General features: G+C 39.4%; 1 protein-coding gene across 1 annotated transcript in view; it reads right to left on the bottom strand.

The window, feature by feature from the left end:
- The window catches only part of SPIDR (scaffold protein involved in DNA repair), a 330,382-nt gene that overhangs the window by 44,224 nt on the left and 270,018 nt on the right, over positions 1–16,140 (bottom strand). The window contains exon 11 of the mRNA XM_030553056.1: positions 3,663–3,821. Within this exon, the coding sequence (XP_030408916.1) occupies positions 3,663–3,821 (159 nt within the window). The remainder of the gene's footprint in view (positions 1–3,662; positions 3,822–16,140) is intronic.

The following is a 16,140-nucleotide window of genomic DNA, read 5'->3' as shown; positions in this document are numbered from 1 at the left end:
TACCGAACCACATGCTATTAATCCAGCTTCTACAGTAATGACTTGTATAAACTGAGCAAGTCACAACAGCTTCTCTGTGACTTCACACTATCAATCTGCCATACAGAGCAGCCAGATACTGGACAATGATGTCAGGGGAGACATTTCTTCCTTTAGTGTCCTGACGGGAAAGAGTTCATTGCTGTGAGAGCCTTGAAGAATGTGTTCCTTGCAGACACTAGGCCCCCAATCCGAAACTAGCCCAATGGGAATCCTTCCATTAACTTCAAAGGACTTTAGAATAGGGCCTAAATGAACTGCATAGCCCTAGATTGTCCTTTGAACCAAAGGCACACCTCAACCCCAACATCAGAGAAGTGGAGAGAGAGCCCCCAGTGACCTCCTTCAAAAAACAACACTGGGAGACCCTGTAACCAACTTCTTCCCCCACAATGGCACTGCATGGGGATTACTGCAGCCCTACAGCAATAACCATCATAATCCCAATGGTCAAGCTCTGCACGGGCTGCTGTGGGTCAGGATATGACTCATTTGTGTGAGCTCTCACACACTTTCTCTTCCAGAGCATTTGTGTCCCCTAACAGAATGAAATATGGTTCCCTCTGCCCCACCCTAATGTGCCAGGCCCACCATCCCCAGAATTCGTTCAGACTAGTCAGTCTATGGTCAGAGTCTAAAATACTCTTTACTGCCTTCTGAACCTAGGCTACATATTGGTCCTTAAAAGTAAGCACATGCTTATTAGACTGTAATAAAAATCTTTTCTACCAAATACCCAAGGCCAAGGGACCAGAGAGCATTCTGAGTATTTAGTAAGATTCCAGTCCTTGGGATTGTGGGACAACAGACACATGTTGGAGCTTATCACCCATTTTGGCTTACTCCAGATTCACATGCCCCAAGGGTGAAGGGAGGCAGAGAGAAAAAAATACTTTTCCTCATACTTTATTCCTTTACATCCATTTTAGAATCCATTAATGGTTTTCCTGAAACCAGCACCTTAAGAGTCACCTTTTGGCATTTCCTGCAGCATTTGAAACAGTCATGGCTAGGTACACAGATGACAGAAACATGAATGTAAAGAAACAATTTTTAGAATAAAGCAGTGGTTCTCAAACTGTGGTCTGTGGAACTCTAGGGATCCGTGAGTCATATCCAGTGTCACCAGTCCCGCTGATCAACTCCTCCCTGTCCCTCCCAGTGTCTCTTGCATGCTGTGGAACGGCTGTTCCGTGGCGTGCCAGAGGTGCTGAGAGGGAGGGAGAGTAGCGCGGAATGAGGTACAGAAAGAGGCGGGGAAGGGGTGGAGGAGGGGCAGGAAGAGATGGGGCGGACATGGGGCCTTGGGAGAAGGGGTGGAGTGGGGTCGAGGCCTGGGGCTGAGCTGGGGTTGAGCACCCCCGGGGAAAATTAGAAGCTGGCTTGGGGGTCTGCAAAAAAAGTTTGAGAACCGCTGGAATAAAGCATAATTTAAACATTGGACAGAGAAACCATGTTGCAAATCATGTTAGCTATCCCTGGATTTACATTAGTCTTCTTCATAGAATCACAGAATATCACGGTTGAAAGGGACCTCAGGAGGTCATCTAGTCCAATCCCCTGCTCAAAGCAGGGCCAATCCCCAACTAAATCATCCCAGCCAAGGCTTTGTCAAGCCTGACCTTAAAAACTTCTAAGGAAGGAGATTCCACCACCTCCCTACATAACCCATTTCTTTCCTGTTAGAACCAATGCAGCTCCAGCAGCACCAGCCCAGACCAGTCACTAGTGTTTTAAGCACTGCATAGGAGGGCTGTTTGAATAACAATGTTTGGTTTGGGTGCAGATCTGGAAAAAAAAAATATTGGTCAACCCAAAATGTTTAGGTCAACCTGAAATGAAATATTGTGTTCATTTTGAGGTTCTTAAACTTAAAACAATACTGAGCAAATTTCAAAACCAAGACACTTTTCTAAAACAAAATGTCTTAACATTTCATTTCAGAGATGACTATACAAACTGCTTCAACATTTTGGGTTTTTTTTGTTTTTCCTGACAAATAATTTGCTGAAATTGATCCAAATTTGCAAACTGTTTTGGTTGACCAAAATCTGCATTTTTCAGTGAAAAACAGTTGTGAGAGAAAAATTTCCCCCAGCTCTACTGTATTGTCTGACCCTCCTCAGGGCAGTCAGAAGTGAGTAACTGTTGCTTTGAAATAGAATTTAAATTTTTAAAAGTCTGTCTCTTATTTACTAGGCAGTGCTGACTAACCGTCAGTTATAAGGCTACATTTGTATCCAACATTCCAAAGCCATAATCTCTTTGGAAAATATGTAACTTCTAAAAAAAATATCAAAATAATGAGCTATGAATAATGAGAAGCGTTTGTTCTTTAAGATACATAAATAATCCAAGTAGATGATCCAAAAATGAATACTGCACTAACAGGTACAGAGTAATAAAAGGGGACAAAAGGCGTTTCAGGTGCAGATGCAGAAAACTATATTAAATAGTCTGGCCAGAAAACAACAATTTTATTTCATGACACATTTCAGTGTTTCAAAATATGTTTTTATTTTGATACAGAATGAAAATTAAACATTTTGAAAGCTCTTAAAGTCTCATGAGCTGGATCTGAGAAAACTTCTCAACAAAACTGTTGCAGAAACGGATGTTTCCATGAAACATTTCAGTTTCAACTAAAAGTCATTTTTCAACAGAAAAAAGTTTCATCAAAAATATTTGTACTTGCACTAATGCTAAGGACTTGTTTACATGGGAAAGTTATATTGGTATAAGATAGAGTGAGAATTTAAACTGATATATTGGCCTATGTCCCCTTGTGGACACTTTTACACCACTTCCCTTGAGAAGCTATTCCACAAAACAATAAATCTCATTAAAATAAGTTTTCTGTAACTGATTACAGACATTTACATTGAAAAATAAAACAAATTGCACACAATTAGCAAAACTAAGCCAGGTACCATAGATTAATTTTGTATTCCAGATTTCTTGCTACAGTCTTTTCTTAGGGCTTATCTACATGAGAAAGTTTTATCAGTTATATTGGTATAATTTTACCAGTATAGTTAAACCAATATAGTTATACTGGAATAACTCATTGTGGACATGCTTATTCTGGACTGAAAATAGGATTTTCCCCCCGGTTTTGCTTAAACCCCTTTCAAAGCAACATAAGCAAAACTGAAAAGGCCTTTTTATACCAAAAGAAACTGCAGTACTTGAGATATTTTAAACCAAACTGGACAAAATTGTAGAAAATGTACTGTACAGACCAGTCCTGTAATGGGAAGGAGATGGATGACATTACCTACAAGATCTGTCTTTTTGAGTCTTTGAATCTTGTTAGAGGTGAGGAAAACTATTTGTAATGTAATGTAAACAGTAATGAGCTTGCTTCTCCTCCTCCTCCACCCCTTTTCCTGGGAAATACTTAATATTATCTAAACTTGCTTATGCTGATTGAGTATAGCTGTTCAAATATTATATTTTTTCTTTATTGCTTTGCTACCTGCATGGTGTTCTACAAATGGTGATTATATACCAGATCAAACAAAGTCTGCCTTGTGTTCCAAAGTATCTTGATGCTTAACTAAATAAAATTACATCACCTCTGCCACAGTACACATCATACTTTTTCAGGAGATTGTTCTCACCTTCCCCTTGTGGTTCTCTGCAAAATTCTTATTCCAGCTAACATGCAGGATTTTCCTTCCCATCTCCTGCTATGCTGTTCAATGTCCTCTGAAGAACAGAGGATCTGCAACTGCACTTCACTGAACATTCCATAGGCATCCTGAACAAGGAGGCATAATCTGCAAAACAATGTTTAATGTTTCTCTGTTAGCAAATTGCTCACAATTACGAAACAACAGATAAATTGCAGAAAACTTGATTGTGAGTTCCTCAGAGTAGGAATTAGCCTAAAATGCTTTTAAAGCACTGTGCATAAATACATTAAAACAACAATAGCACTAGATTTTTTCAAAATATATTTGTAATAGACAAAGGATAAAAGCTATAGAGAACAAGTGAAAATGGAATTAAAGGATTTACATTGGAGATTAGGAAACAGTAGATAAGTAAAACTTTGTTCCTGTGTCTATAACGAAAGAGTACAGATCTGCCCAAAGTGGGGATGAATCTTCTAGAACTGATAGATGGTATACACAGATAACACAACTGATTATATATTTGATCTACTTAAATAAAACACTGGATTTGATGAGATGCGCAAGAGTCAAGAAAAAGGAAACCGTGGGATATATTTTTTTAATTTAATTGAAATCAGAGTGATCCAGAGGATTAGAAATTGGCAAACACAACCCAATTATTTAAATAAATGAATAAAACACAAACAAACAAAACAGAGAACTATAAATCAGTGAGTTTAACATTTGTTGTATAGAAACAGTTGGAAACGATCTTCAGGGATGTGGTAAGAGTACCCCTAAACTAGCAGTGTGATTAAGGACAGCCCACATGGAATCAAGCTTGGGAAGTCATGTTTAACTAACCTGCTAGAGTTCTTTGAAGATATCATTGTCTGGTATATAAGAGAGAGTCAGTGGATAAAGTATATTTAGATTTTCAAAAAGGTATTTCATCACAAGGTTCCACTTCAGAGATTAGCAGCTAAAATAGTATGAGTCATAGAAGAGTGGGTGAACAGGGCTGCTGGATATGAAACTGGTTTCACTGCTCGGCGGGTGGGGGGGGCGGGAGGATTGAGCAAGGAGACTTTTCAGGATGGAAAGGAATTACAGAGCACCCTTGCAGACAGCGTAGATGCCTCCAACATCTAGAGACACTTGATTCCTTTTTGGAGGAAACTGAGAGGGGTGACAGAAGGTAGAATTAAGATAAATTTTAAAAGTGCAGGCACTGGTTCAAGAGATTTTAGAGGGGCTTCCTGTGAAATCTCCTTGTAGGTCAAGCATGTGAGCACCATTCTCGAAGATCCTCCACTGGTAGAGCACAAACCCATTTTAAAAAGATCCAATCACAGAGAAAGGACTGCAACCAGTGAATGGTAGAGAGAGTCAGGTATCTCTTAGTTCAGCTCCTCATCCCTCTGGATCCATGGAATCAGCTTTCTCTTCATCTCTCACTCATGCTATACATGGAGCCTCCACGCTACCCAGAAGCATATTGGGCTGCATACCAAGGACTTGGTCCAGCCTATCAAAAAACAGATAAGTTTTTTGTTTCACCCTGGACCTATTTTTATCGACGGGTCACTCTTTTCACAGAACTTGCTTGCCACTCCAAGTGAGGTCCATCTCAGCTATTACCTCAGACACTTGGTGATGCCAATGTTCTTTTAAGAAGCACTGGAAATTCTCATTTCTTGAGATCGACTTCAGTGCCTGCAAGTCAGCATCAGGCCAAATGGCAGCATGCTCATATTAAGGCCAAAGGCTTAAGACAGTCTAGTGGCTGAAGCAAAATGAACTCAGTTGCTGCTGAAGAAGTTGATCATTACAATATAGTGCACAAATGAGTCCCACATTGTGTGCAGTGTTATTTTTACAGACAAGTGGCTTCTAGCAAACTTGACCCATGTATAGTCAAGTGCATAAAGTATACCAGACAGGCTGCATGAGCAATGATGGATGTGGAATGGTGGTCGGAGAATTGTACTATTGGAGCTATAACACCAACAATCCAATCCACAATAGTACTGCATCTACCAGTACAGTAGAGATGCACAAATAGTATCTTTGCTCACCATGAGTCTAATCCAAATTAGCAAACTTGACCCATGAGATTAGCACATCAATTTATGTGCAAAACTGAATTCCAGATTGGAACTCAAGACAAGGAACATCACAGACTAACAACACTGAGGACATCACAAAAAATATTCACCTCCTTAAAACCTTTTTGCAAGTACAAGTGATATAATGAAAAAACCTGAGACTGTATTGATCATAGACCCAGCATCTCACTGTGCAAGGACAGAAAATCAGTCTAATGCTACAATTATCTAATTAATTACAATCAATTTTCCTCTTCACTCCTACAACAAAGACGACCTAGCAGCACAACAGGACCCAGAAACGTATTCATAGAACTCTTGAAGTCATTTCAGATGCAGCTGGCTCAGTTCTTACAGATCCATTCATACACTATTACCAGCACCACCATGAATGGATGCAGCCTAGTGGCTCCTTGAGGATGTTGATTCATGGCAGTTATGCTTTACAGAGGATTCTATTTACTTTAGTTTTCTGAAATAAATTCTGAATTTGCATCATTTTCTCATATTATAAATGTTGGCCCACATTTCATTAGATACATTCAAAATTTAGTTCTCAATCAAACAATATATACAAAATTAAGCAACAATTTATACCAGTTTATCTTTGGAATCACTATGCGGAACAAATCTGAAACCTAAATTACAAGAGACCAAATATATAATCCAAAATCTAATTGTTCAAAACTATATTACACAATTATGAAAATTCAGCAATGTATTTACCACAAATCCATCTCTCCATAAAGTACAATATGCATTAACAGTTTGACTAATATTGTACATTTTCAAAATAAATGTTTAACACTTGTTTGTTGCTATACATATCCCTGAACTAATATAAAAGAAAAAACATTACTATTAATCAATGGTGTCTGTACATGTGTTGTAGGGATGAGGGCCTATATCCTCTTTTTCAAAATACAGTGCACTCAATTTATAAGACTCACTGACAGAAGAATCAGTTGCGCATAGTGATCAAATCCACTGGGACAAAATCATTCTTATACCAACTAAAATACTCCACTTGCAAGAATCAACCACTTATAAAAATCAAATCATTTCGGACAGATGTGATTCTTATAAAAGGAATGCACTAGAATAGTCCATAAGGCTTAGGATTTGTGGCCCTACAGAAGTACTGAATTTAAAGGAGGGATGTGGAAAAAAAAGACTCCTGTTCAGATTGAATAGAGAGTTAGTTCTATCCCAGAGAGTGACATGGGAGACAGCATGAAGATGAGTGTGAGAGAAGACAACTAAGGAAGAAGTGAGGTCTGACTCACTGATAAGAGCAAAGGGGGCAAGGGCAGGGAATGATAAGAAATGAAGCAGAGCTTAGTCAGTTACTTTTTTTTAAATGTAAGGACACAATGAGTCTTACTTTAAACCTTGGGAAGATTTTGTTAATTTCCTAAAAGCCCTGGGGGATGGGGGAGGGAGTAGGAGAGGTTTATTACTTTGCACTATTTTTATGACTGAAGTAATATTAAGGACTAAATATTTCCCACTGGAAATGCGAAGATGATTACAGGACTGAACTGTTGTGCCCCTCCTAATTAGACATCCTTCACAGTGAAGGAGTAAAACTCCATTTTCTTCTTTTTAATTATATGTGAAACATACCATACACCTATGGCACTGCCTCGTATCTTGCACTTAAGTCTTCTGGAAGGATGGGCATGAGTAGAACCCACTTGTGCTTAATCATTCCACAGTTGACAACTACCTCCACCATTTCTGCCAGTGAGATGAACAGTGTATTGAAAAATATGCCTAGCGTAGGAGGAGAGGAGGGGAGAGGACTTAGGGTGGAGAGCAAGGTGGCACTGAATGAAGATGCTGCAGTTGCCCATCTCCACATCTTGTAGAAATATGCAGCAGATTTGTCATAAATAGAACTTAACTAAGGATATGACTACACTACCCGCCAGATCAGCAGGCAGTGATTGAGCTACTGGGGATCTATCGGGGATAGATTTATCAGGTCTAGTGTAGACACGATAAAATCAATCCCTGATTGCTCTGCCGTCGACTCCGGAACTCCACCGCGCACGAGAGGCGGAAGTGGAGTCGACGGGGGAGCAGCAGTGGTCGACGCGCCACCATCCTCACGGCCAGGTAAATCAACCTAAGATACATCGACTTCAGCTACGCTATTAATACTTATATTAATATTTAGGAAGACACTTGAGAGAAATAGTATTATTGTCTATGTCTCTCTCTGAAGGTTGTGGTAACCTGTATCTGAACTGTTTAATGGATAAATTATCCTGTGCTAATTGCCATGATGTTTAGGAGAAGGAAAGTTAAGCCTATTTTTCCTCAGGCCAAAAAGCTGCAGGAAATGTATAAAAATCCTGGGACATGATCCTTCTTCATCTCAGATCTGCTTTGGGTTTCAAGAGGAGGAAACCTTAAGCCATAAGGATTGAGATCCCCAGTCACTGACTGGAGTCACCCTGAATATGGACATTGGACTATAACCTATGGACTATTTCTAAAAGGACTTTTGGCAACTACAAGCTCACCTCTGCTATGTATCTGGACCTCAAGAAATTGAACTCAAGCCTGTATGTATATTGATCTTTCAGCCAACTCTCTCTCTTCTTTTTTAATAAATTTTAGTTTAGTTAACAAGAATTGACTACAAGCATGTATTTTGGGTAAGATATAAGTTATCATTTGACCTGGGTGTGGGGCTTGGTCCTTTGCAATCAGGAGGATTTGGAATAATCTTTTATATGATGTAATATGATTTTCAGAATTTATCATCATATGTTTGACATGTGTATCTGGATGGAGGCCTGAGGCTGGGTACTTTAAGGGAATTGTGTTGTTTGGACTTCTGAGTAACCAGTGAGGTACTACAGAAACTGTCCTGTGCTGGCTTAGTAAATCTAAGTACTGGAATATCCACCAGCTTTTGGGGTTTGTCTGCCTCGTTCCGCTTGCAGTTCACCCTAATTGAGTGACCTCAGCTGGCTCCTATGGGCAGCATCTTTACAATTTCTTATCTATTTTTGAGTGCTCCTAGCAGAGACAAAGCACACCTAAAAACACTCCCCTCTCTCTCAGTCACCACAGGCACAACACTCTGCCTACACAATTCCAATTCAGCAACTTGTCTAGTCAAGTCTCAAGGTGGAGCTCCTAAACTCCTGTAAACATAGTTTAGATTCACACTGTAACCTTCAGGACACAACCCAAGCTGGATTTAACTTATCTGAACCTCCCACATGCACACAAGAAGCCACCCACCATCATGCAAATGAAGCAGTCCTTCTGCTAATTGTATCTGTCATTGTTGGAAAAATCAGAGCCAGACACATAGATAGGGTTGGCACCCATCCGGGTTTTACTCAGACAGTCTGGTTTTTGGCTTCTGTGTCAGGGTACCATTTAGGATTGCCAGGTGCCCAGTTTTCAACTGGAAAGTCTGGTCGAAAAGGGCACCTGGCAGTGTTCAGACTGAACACCAAAAGTCCAGTTACTGCAGGGCAGGGGGAGGCGCTGGGTCATTAATCTGCACCAGCCCCTGTTCAGCCAGGGCCACCTTCTTGTAAGGCTGCAACAGCTCCCCTCCGAGTACCAGAGCAAAGGAAGCACAGCTGGGGAAGGAGGTGGAGATGATCCAGTGAGCAACAGGGGTTGGAAAGCGGGGGGGGGGGGGGGGGGAGAGGAGCAAGTGATGGGGGCAGGGCATTGGGGGGAAGAGGCAGAGCAGGGGCAGGGCCTTGGGGAAAGACGCGGGGCAGTGGTCCAGTTACCAGCAATTAGAAAGGTGCAACCCTACAGATCTGAACACACTGTGGGACTATGATCCACTTGTTTATCCTGTAACAACACAGGGATTTTCCTGTAAAAACAAAAATACCATATTCAATGAACCACAAATTGCTTAATGCCTCCATTTAAATAGTATATCTCTACTGTATTATTGTCACCGCAGACTCAGACTGTTCTGTTCTCCTTTAAAATGCACGTCATTTGTTGCCACCACAGGCAGGGATGTTTTATAGACCAGCAATAACTACAATTTGAAGGATACTGATAAAAAAGAAGATACTATTAATACTTAGCTACCAAACTGCCTTTTTCATCCACAGGTCTTAAAGAACTCTATAGTGGAGAGTAAATAGCAGTGTGCTCATTTTATAGATGGAGAAATTGATGCCTAGAGTTTAAATTATCTGTCCACAAATCAGCATGGTAGCAGCTGAGCTGAGAATAAAATCCAGGACCCCAGCCAGTACACCAAATATGGCCAGGGAAATAACATCCTAAATAACAAATATGCAGCAGAGACCTCCAAAAGTTTTACTAAAACATTTTTAGCAATTACTTTCTCACCATGCATACATACAGCAGAAAGTTTAAACAAAGTAAATACATTTTGCAGTGTCCTTATTCCAAAATCACAGGTTCTGTACATTTATTGCATTTATCTAGTCACTTATGTTTTAATGGCCAGTATTCAAAAAAATGGCCTGTTTTCCCACTTCAAAGAATCAAGTGCAGCTCAAACCTGGAAAATTAAATGTATCTTCTACAAAGACTTTTATGACCTTGTCCTGGCTGACTCCTTTCTCCATTTTTCTACCCACGTTACTCCTCCACTGCCTTCTTTGCTGCTTTTGTGCCTTGAGGAAAAGGAGCTGATAAAAACTGCTTCTGTAGGAAGGAATAGGCCTGCAGGAGCCATGTGGTGGCCTGGCTATGTTGTTAATGCCAAACATAAACATGACTGGAGCTGCACAATAATTTAAATTTTCCCAGTCAACATGGAACACTCCAAATATCTGGTGAGAGCTGAACATAGGCAACAGACCATGGACAGCATGTGGCACAGAAATGGACTATTTATATTTGTAGGGACACAAGCAATGGTTCCAGAACTTGAACTGGATGATCATTTTCAACAGAATACATTTTTCCTATGCAGTTTTTTTTAATAAAGCACCAATGCACTGTTTTAAATTAACTTAGCCACACTCTCTGTAATTCACTTTCCTGTAATTCTTAAACTCCTGACATTTGTTTCTCTTTTATAATGTTCACAGATAAGAACTTCTCTAGTTTTTTGAACACCATTATATTTTTGGCTTTCACAACATCCCCAAGCAATGAGTTCCACACGTTGACTATGCATTGTGTGAAGATTTTCCTTTTGTTTGTTTTAAATCTGCTGTTTATTAATTTAATTGGGTGTCTCCAGGTTCTTGCGTAATGTGAAGGGGAAATAACACTTGCTTATTCACTTTCTCCACACCAGTCACGATTTCATTTCCCCTCTTAGTTGTCTCTTTTCCACGCTGAAAAGTCTTTATAAACTCTCCTTAATCATTTCTGTTGCTCTTCTCTGTATCTTTTCCAATTCTAATATATCTTTCTTGAGATGGGGTAACCAAAACTGCATGCAGTATTCAAGGTGTGAGTACACCACGGATTTATATAGAGGCATTATATTTTCTGTCTTCTTATCTATCCATTTTAAAATGGTTCCTAACATTCTATTAGTTTTTTTGACTGACGCTGCACACTGAGCAGATGTTTTCAGAGAAATATCCACAATGAGGACTTCAATAACTCAGACATAGGTTAGGGGTTTGTTACAGGAGCGGATGGGTGAGATTCTGTGGCCTGCATTGTGCAGGAGGTCAGACTAGATGATCATAATGGTCTCTTTGACCTTAAAGTCTATGAGACTCCAAGATCGCTTTCTTAAGTTGTACCAGCTAATTTAGACCCCATTATTTTGTATGTATAGTTGGGATTATGTTTTCCAATGTGCATTACTTTGCATTTATCAACACTGAATTTCATCTGCCAGTTTATTGCCCAGTCACCCAGTAACTGAGTTTTGTGAGATCCCTTTTTATTTAAAAAACAAACAAACATACATTTACAAATGATAAAAAGACGTTTCTGTTATCTACCCAAGCTCAATAACAAGCTTAAGTTACAGTTCCAAACCCTTTCAGAGATGCATTTGGGAAATATTTTCTACATTTTTCTGGTTGTTTTGGCTGTCTTGGACTCCTGAATATTGAAATAATTCTATTAATAGTTGCAGCCAAAAAAATTACATCAAATAGAAACAAACGTTCCAGCAAGCTATTGGGGCTAGCAGGGGTAAAGAAAACAGTTATTTGTTCAAATGTTTATCTCAGAACTCGGATGAAGTTTCAGGAGAAACAGTCCAGTGGGACCAAAGACAGAGAATTATTTTAAAGCTTTCTGTAATTTGCCTGGATCCATGCTGAATATGTCACCAGGGTAAAGTCTTAATTATACAATGAGAAAAAACTACATCCATAAGCATCTTCAATCATTTCCATTTGTTTTTGGAGTGCAGGCATCAGCACTGCTATAAAATAACTAAGAACAAGAAGAGCATTCTGGGTATATATAAGTAAATAAACATGAGACCATTTCACCTTGTTTCAGAATTGCTGCCACCAGTACTGTTGTGGCAGTAAACTATAGGTAGAATGCAGTTAAAAAAAAAAGTAGTAAATGCAGACTCCCATCATATACTGTAATGTTAAATTATGGAGAGCTTCCATATGGGGTCTCATAACAATTACCTGATTTGTTTGTATGGATCAGCTTAGAACAGGGTAACATTTTTCTACAGAAAATAATTTACTAAACAACAGGAAAACTTTATGGTGAAGAAAGCCACAGACTCAGATGAACACCACCCATCTAGGGTGATATGAAATCTCCAAAAGAAGATCACATTCTAAATTTAACATCCAACCATCATCATCATGGCACTTAAATAGCACTTTTATCCATGAATCTGAGTAGGCTCATACCAACATAAGACTGATATGAAGGGGCTTTTTTGTTTGTTTTTCGTTTTTTATGTTTGAACGTTCAACTACATTTTTCAATGGGGAGCTAACAGAGGATTCTGTTCTGCACACTGATGGGTGCCCTCAATTCCAAAGAGATCAGAGTTGAACTGCTGGCTCTGGCACAGGTTGTTTGTTTAACACTCAGCAAGTCACATTCCCTCTGTGACTCAGTTTCTTGTCTACAACATAAGAATAGAAACGTTTCCCTCGCAAGAGTGTTGTGAGAATAAATGCTCAGGAAAAGCACAGATACTGTGGGGATGGAGGCAATGTAAGTACCTAGAAAGACATACCCTGCTGCAAGCCCTTCATGTACTAAACTTGCATTTAAATTAAGGGCAGTTTTGTAAGTGAAAGGCTTTCAAAACCATTCTTTTTGAAATACAGCAGCATCATTGAGAGAACACTTAAGTACCTTTAATAATACATATGGCAAGCATTTTTCAAATATTGTAGCCACTGAAACAAAATAAGAATGCTGTAGCAATACTAGTGGCCTCACTGACTCTTTCAACGATGTATCATTTGTGGATATAGTGGATTCATTTTTAAGACACAGACTATGAATGGGCTGTGAGAAGAATGTATAAAATACAATATAAAATGAACTTTAATAACAAAGAAAGGGAACAGCACACATTCTGAAGAGTGATAGGGGATTCAAAATGTACTCCTGGTAACATAAATTAAAAGAGATAAATAAAACATTTATTGCTTCAGTGAACACGTAATGTGAGTGAAATATAACACTGCAAGGTTTTTTATGGAGCTGCATTCAGGAAGAAATTCTTTCTACAGTTTTAATGTAACGTCACCCTACTGAAACAATACTAAAATCTGTATCTATTATTCATCAAAATAAGCAGCAGAAAAAAAACAGCGAAGAAGAAAATCACAAGTGAGGGCTTTCTCGGGATCCTTTATAGGCAAAAATACAACTCAATTCTTCCTTGAGGTTTCTGATATTTCTTTTCACCTCTGGTTGTTTTTCTCTTTGCTCTCATTCATTGGCTCAATTTCATAGGTGTGTGTATAAGTGAGGGAGAGTGTGTGTGTATAGACTGTTTACAAGACTTATGGTAGCAATTCTCAGCAGTCCATTGAGAATTCCAGGAAATGGCCCCTGCTATTTTATTCTAGGTCAACGTCAGCTAATGACAGGCAGTAAAGATCACACAGGACAGCTCACTCAATCGCAAAATCCTGTAGTGAGGCCTCAATGGGAGAGAGAAAGCCAGCGAGCTGTGAGTGGGCGGAGTGCCTTCCCAGCACTCTACCAACCACAGCACAAGGAATTATGATAAACAGCACTCTGGAAACCAGATACAACAGTACATTGTGTTCTTCTTCTGAAAAACAACCAGACTTCTCCTCACAAAGTAAACAGTTAATCCTGTTTATCTTTTTTTTTCTTGATGAGCTGTTAACAGAACAATCTTTTCTGCATAGCAAAGTAAAGATTTTTCCCCTAAAATTCGCACAGATTTTTTTCCTCCAAAGGGGGGGAAAAAACCACACATAATCAAGTATGTAAACTTTCTAGTATCGGCAGGCAGTGAGGAACACCAATCTCTCTTGGCTTAAACTGACTTAACACAATGATGCCAAAAACTGAATAAGACCTTTCCCTCTCTTGCATACTTTATTTTTGGAGTCTCAAACACAGTGTGTTATTTTTCTCATTTAACTACTACTTTTCTGTCATGAACAAGCAAAATTGGTAAAAACTGTTACATGCGGTATCCTTGCGGGATAGGTAAATGCTATACTGTATATATGAGATTCCTTTCTTCCCAAACTTTGATTTAGTCAGGTTTCAGTGGTAGCCGTGTTAGTCAGTTCTTTACAAGAAAGGGGGTGGAAGGGAGAGTGTATTGTATGTAGTTTTCTCACCATGAATTGATAAGTTGCTTGCTTTTCCTCTTTTTCACAATACGTGCTAACTGTGTAAATTCATCCTGTCCCTGATTTTGCATCCTAAGGATGACTAAATAGAAAAACAGCTGGAATTGATTATCTTGTTTTTATGAAGCCACCATGTTATACCTATTAACTACTTATTACTAGTGAGTACTCTTCTGCAGGGTAACTGCTTTTCAGTAGGAAATCCCAACCTCTGACACTAAGAAATTAAAACTGTACAGAAAAATTCAAGATTTAAAAAGTTTTTAAGATCCTAAATCACTAACAGAGTATTTGTTTGGTTTCTTATAATCATAAATATATATGATTTGAAAAAAATATTTATTTGACTAGTCTTCAGTTTAGGATTTTGGGTTTCCTACACAGTAGAACGGATGATATCATCAATGGTTCATGGGGTAAAAAACAGACCTCTCATTTGGGTCTTGGAAAATAAGTACCTGTGAGGCAGATTTTCATATCTTTTATGTTTAAATGTATTAATAAGTTTTAAGCTTACACAATCATTTTGTTACTGATTTGAGCTCTTAAATACTTTTGTATTTAATTTATCTTTTAAACCTCTTGAGAGAAGTATGGAGAACAATGCCTCCCAGAGCTCCTGTGGAACACAAACTCTGCTCCACCCCATTCAGAAACCTGAGGAGTATGTATCTGCAGGGAAAGTCATGGTTCTACCACTCCTTTACTCTCCAGAGAGGCTCTAAAGAAGAGGTCCCCAAACTGTGGGTTGCACCCTCTGAGGGGGGGTATGGGAAACACTGAGGGCACACAGCGGGACCCAGGCCAGTCCCCTATGGGGGCCATGGAGGGAGCACCACCCAGCCCTGGTCTGCTCTCAGCTCTGCTCTGGCTAGGGTTGCCAACGTTCTAATTACACAAAATCAAACAGCCTTGCCCCCCCTCATACCAGAGGAACCCTCTTCCAACAATCAGGGAGGAGCCATCAATGCCTGAGTTTGTTTGCTGGTCGTGGCTACTAGTGACGGTTTGGATGAGTTGGGTGCCAGTGGTGCGCTGTGCACGGAGGCCGAGGTATTTGTTGCCACTGTTTTCCCCAGGAATTGAAATTGGGGGGAGGGTGTTCAAATTTACTGGGGGCAGAGGTCAGGGCCAATGAAGGGTAAGACTGTGAGGATGAAGGTGGGCTGTATGGCACAATAGTAAAAACTGAAAAATGTTTCATGACCATTTTATTAGATTTAACTCATGTTTTAAAATCATCACACAAATTAAAGTTGGCTACTCAAGCCTTCTATGAAGCACTACATTTACATCCTTCTTGGTTTCTTGTTATAATTTTGTACAACTCTGTTAATGAACATCTTGAATGCAATGTGTTCATCCTTGGTGGCTTCTCATGTGTCCGGTACTTCCATTCCTTCAACTGATAGGCTCATTAGTTCATTCACATGATCATGCAGAAGGCAATTTCTTTCAGAACACAAAATTCTATTCAATGATGAAAAAGAACACTCAACTGTAGCTGTTGTGACTGGGAGTAGCAAGAGATGAATTCCTACTTTTTTCATCCGAGGAAACACAGCATAAAGTTCGGGTTGAGCCACTAGTGATGATAAAAAA

The sequence above is a fragment of the Gopherus evgoodei genome, chromosome 2, assembly GCF_007399415.2.
Source record: "Gopherus evgoodei ecotype Sinaloan lineage chromosome 2, rGopEvg1_v1.p, whole genome shotgun sequence".
NCBI classification, from domain to species: Eukaryota; Metazoa; Chordata; order Testudines; family Testudinidae; genus Gopherus; species Gopherus evgoodei.
The sequence above is the reverse complement of the archived record's forward strand: the minus strand, read 5'-3'. Positions and strand labels throughout refer to the sequence as shown.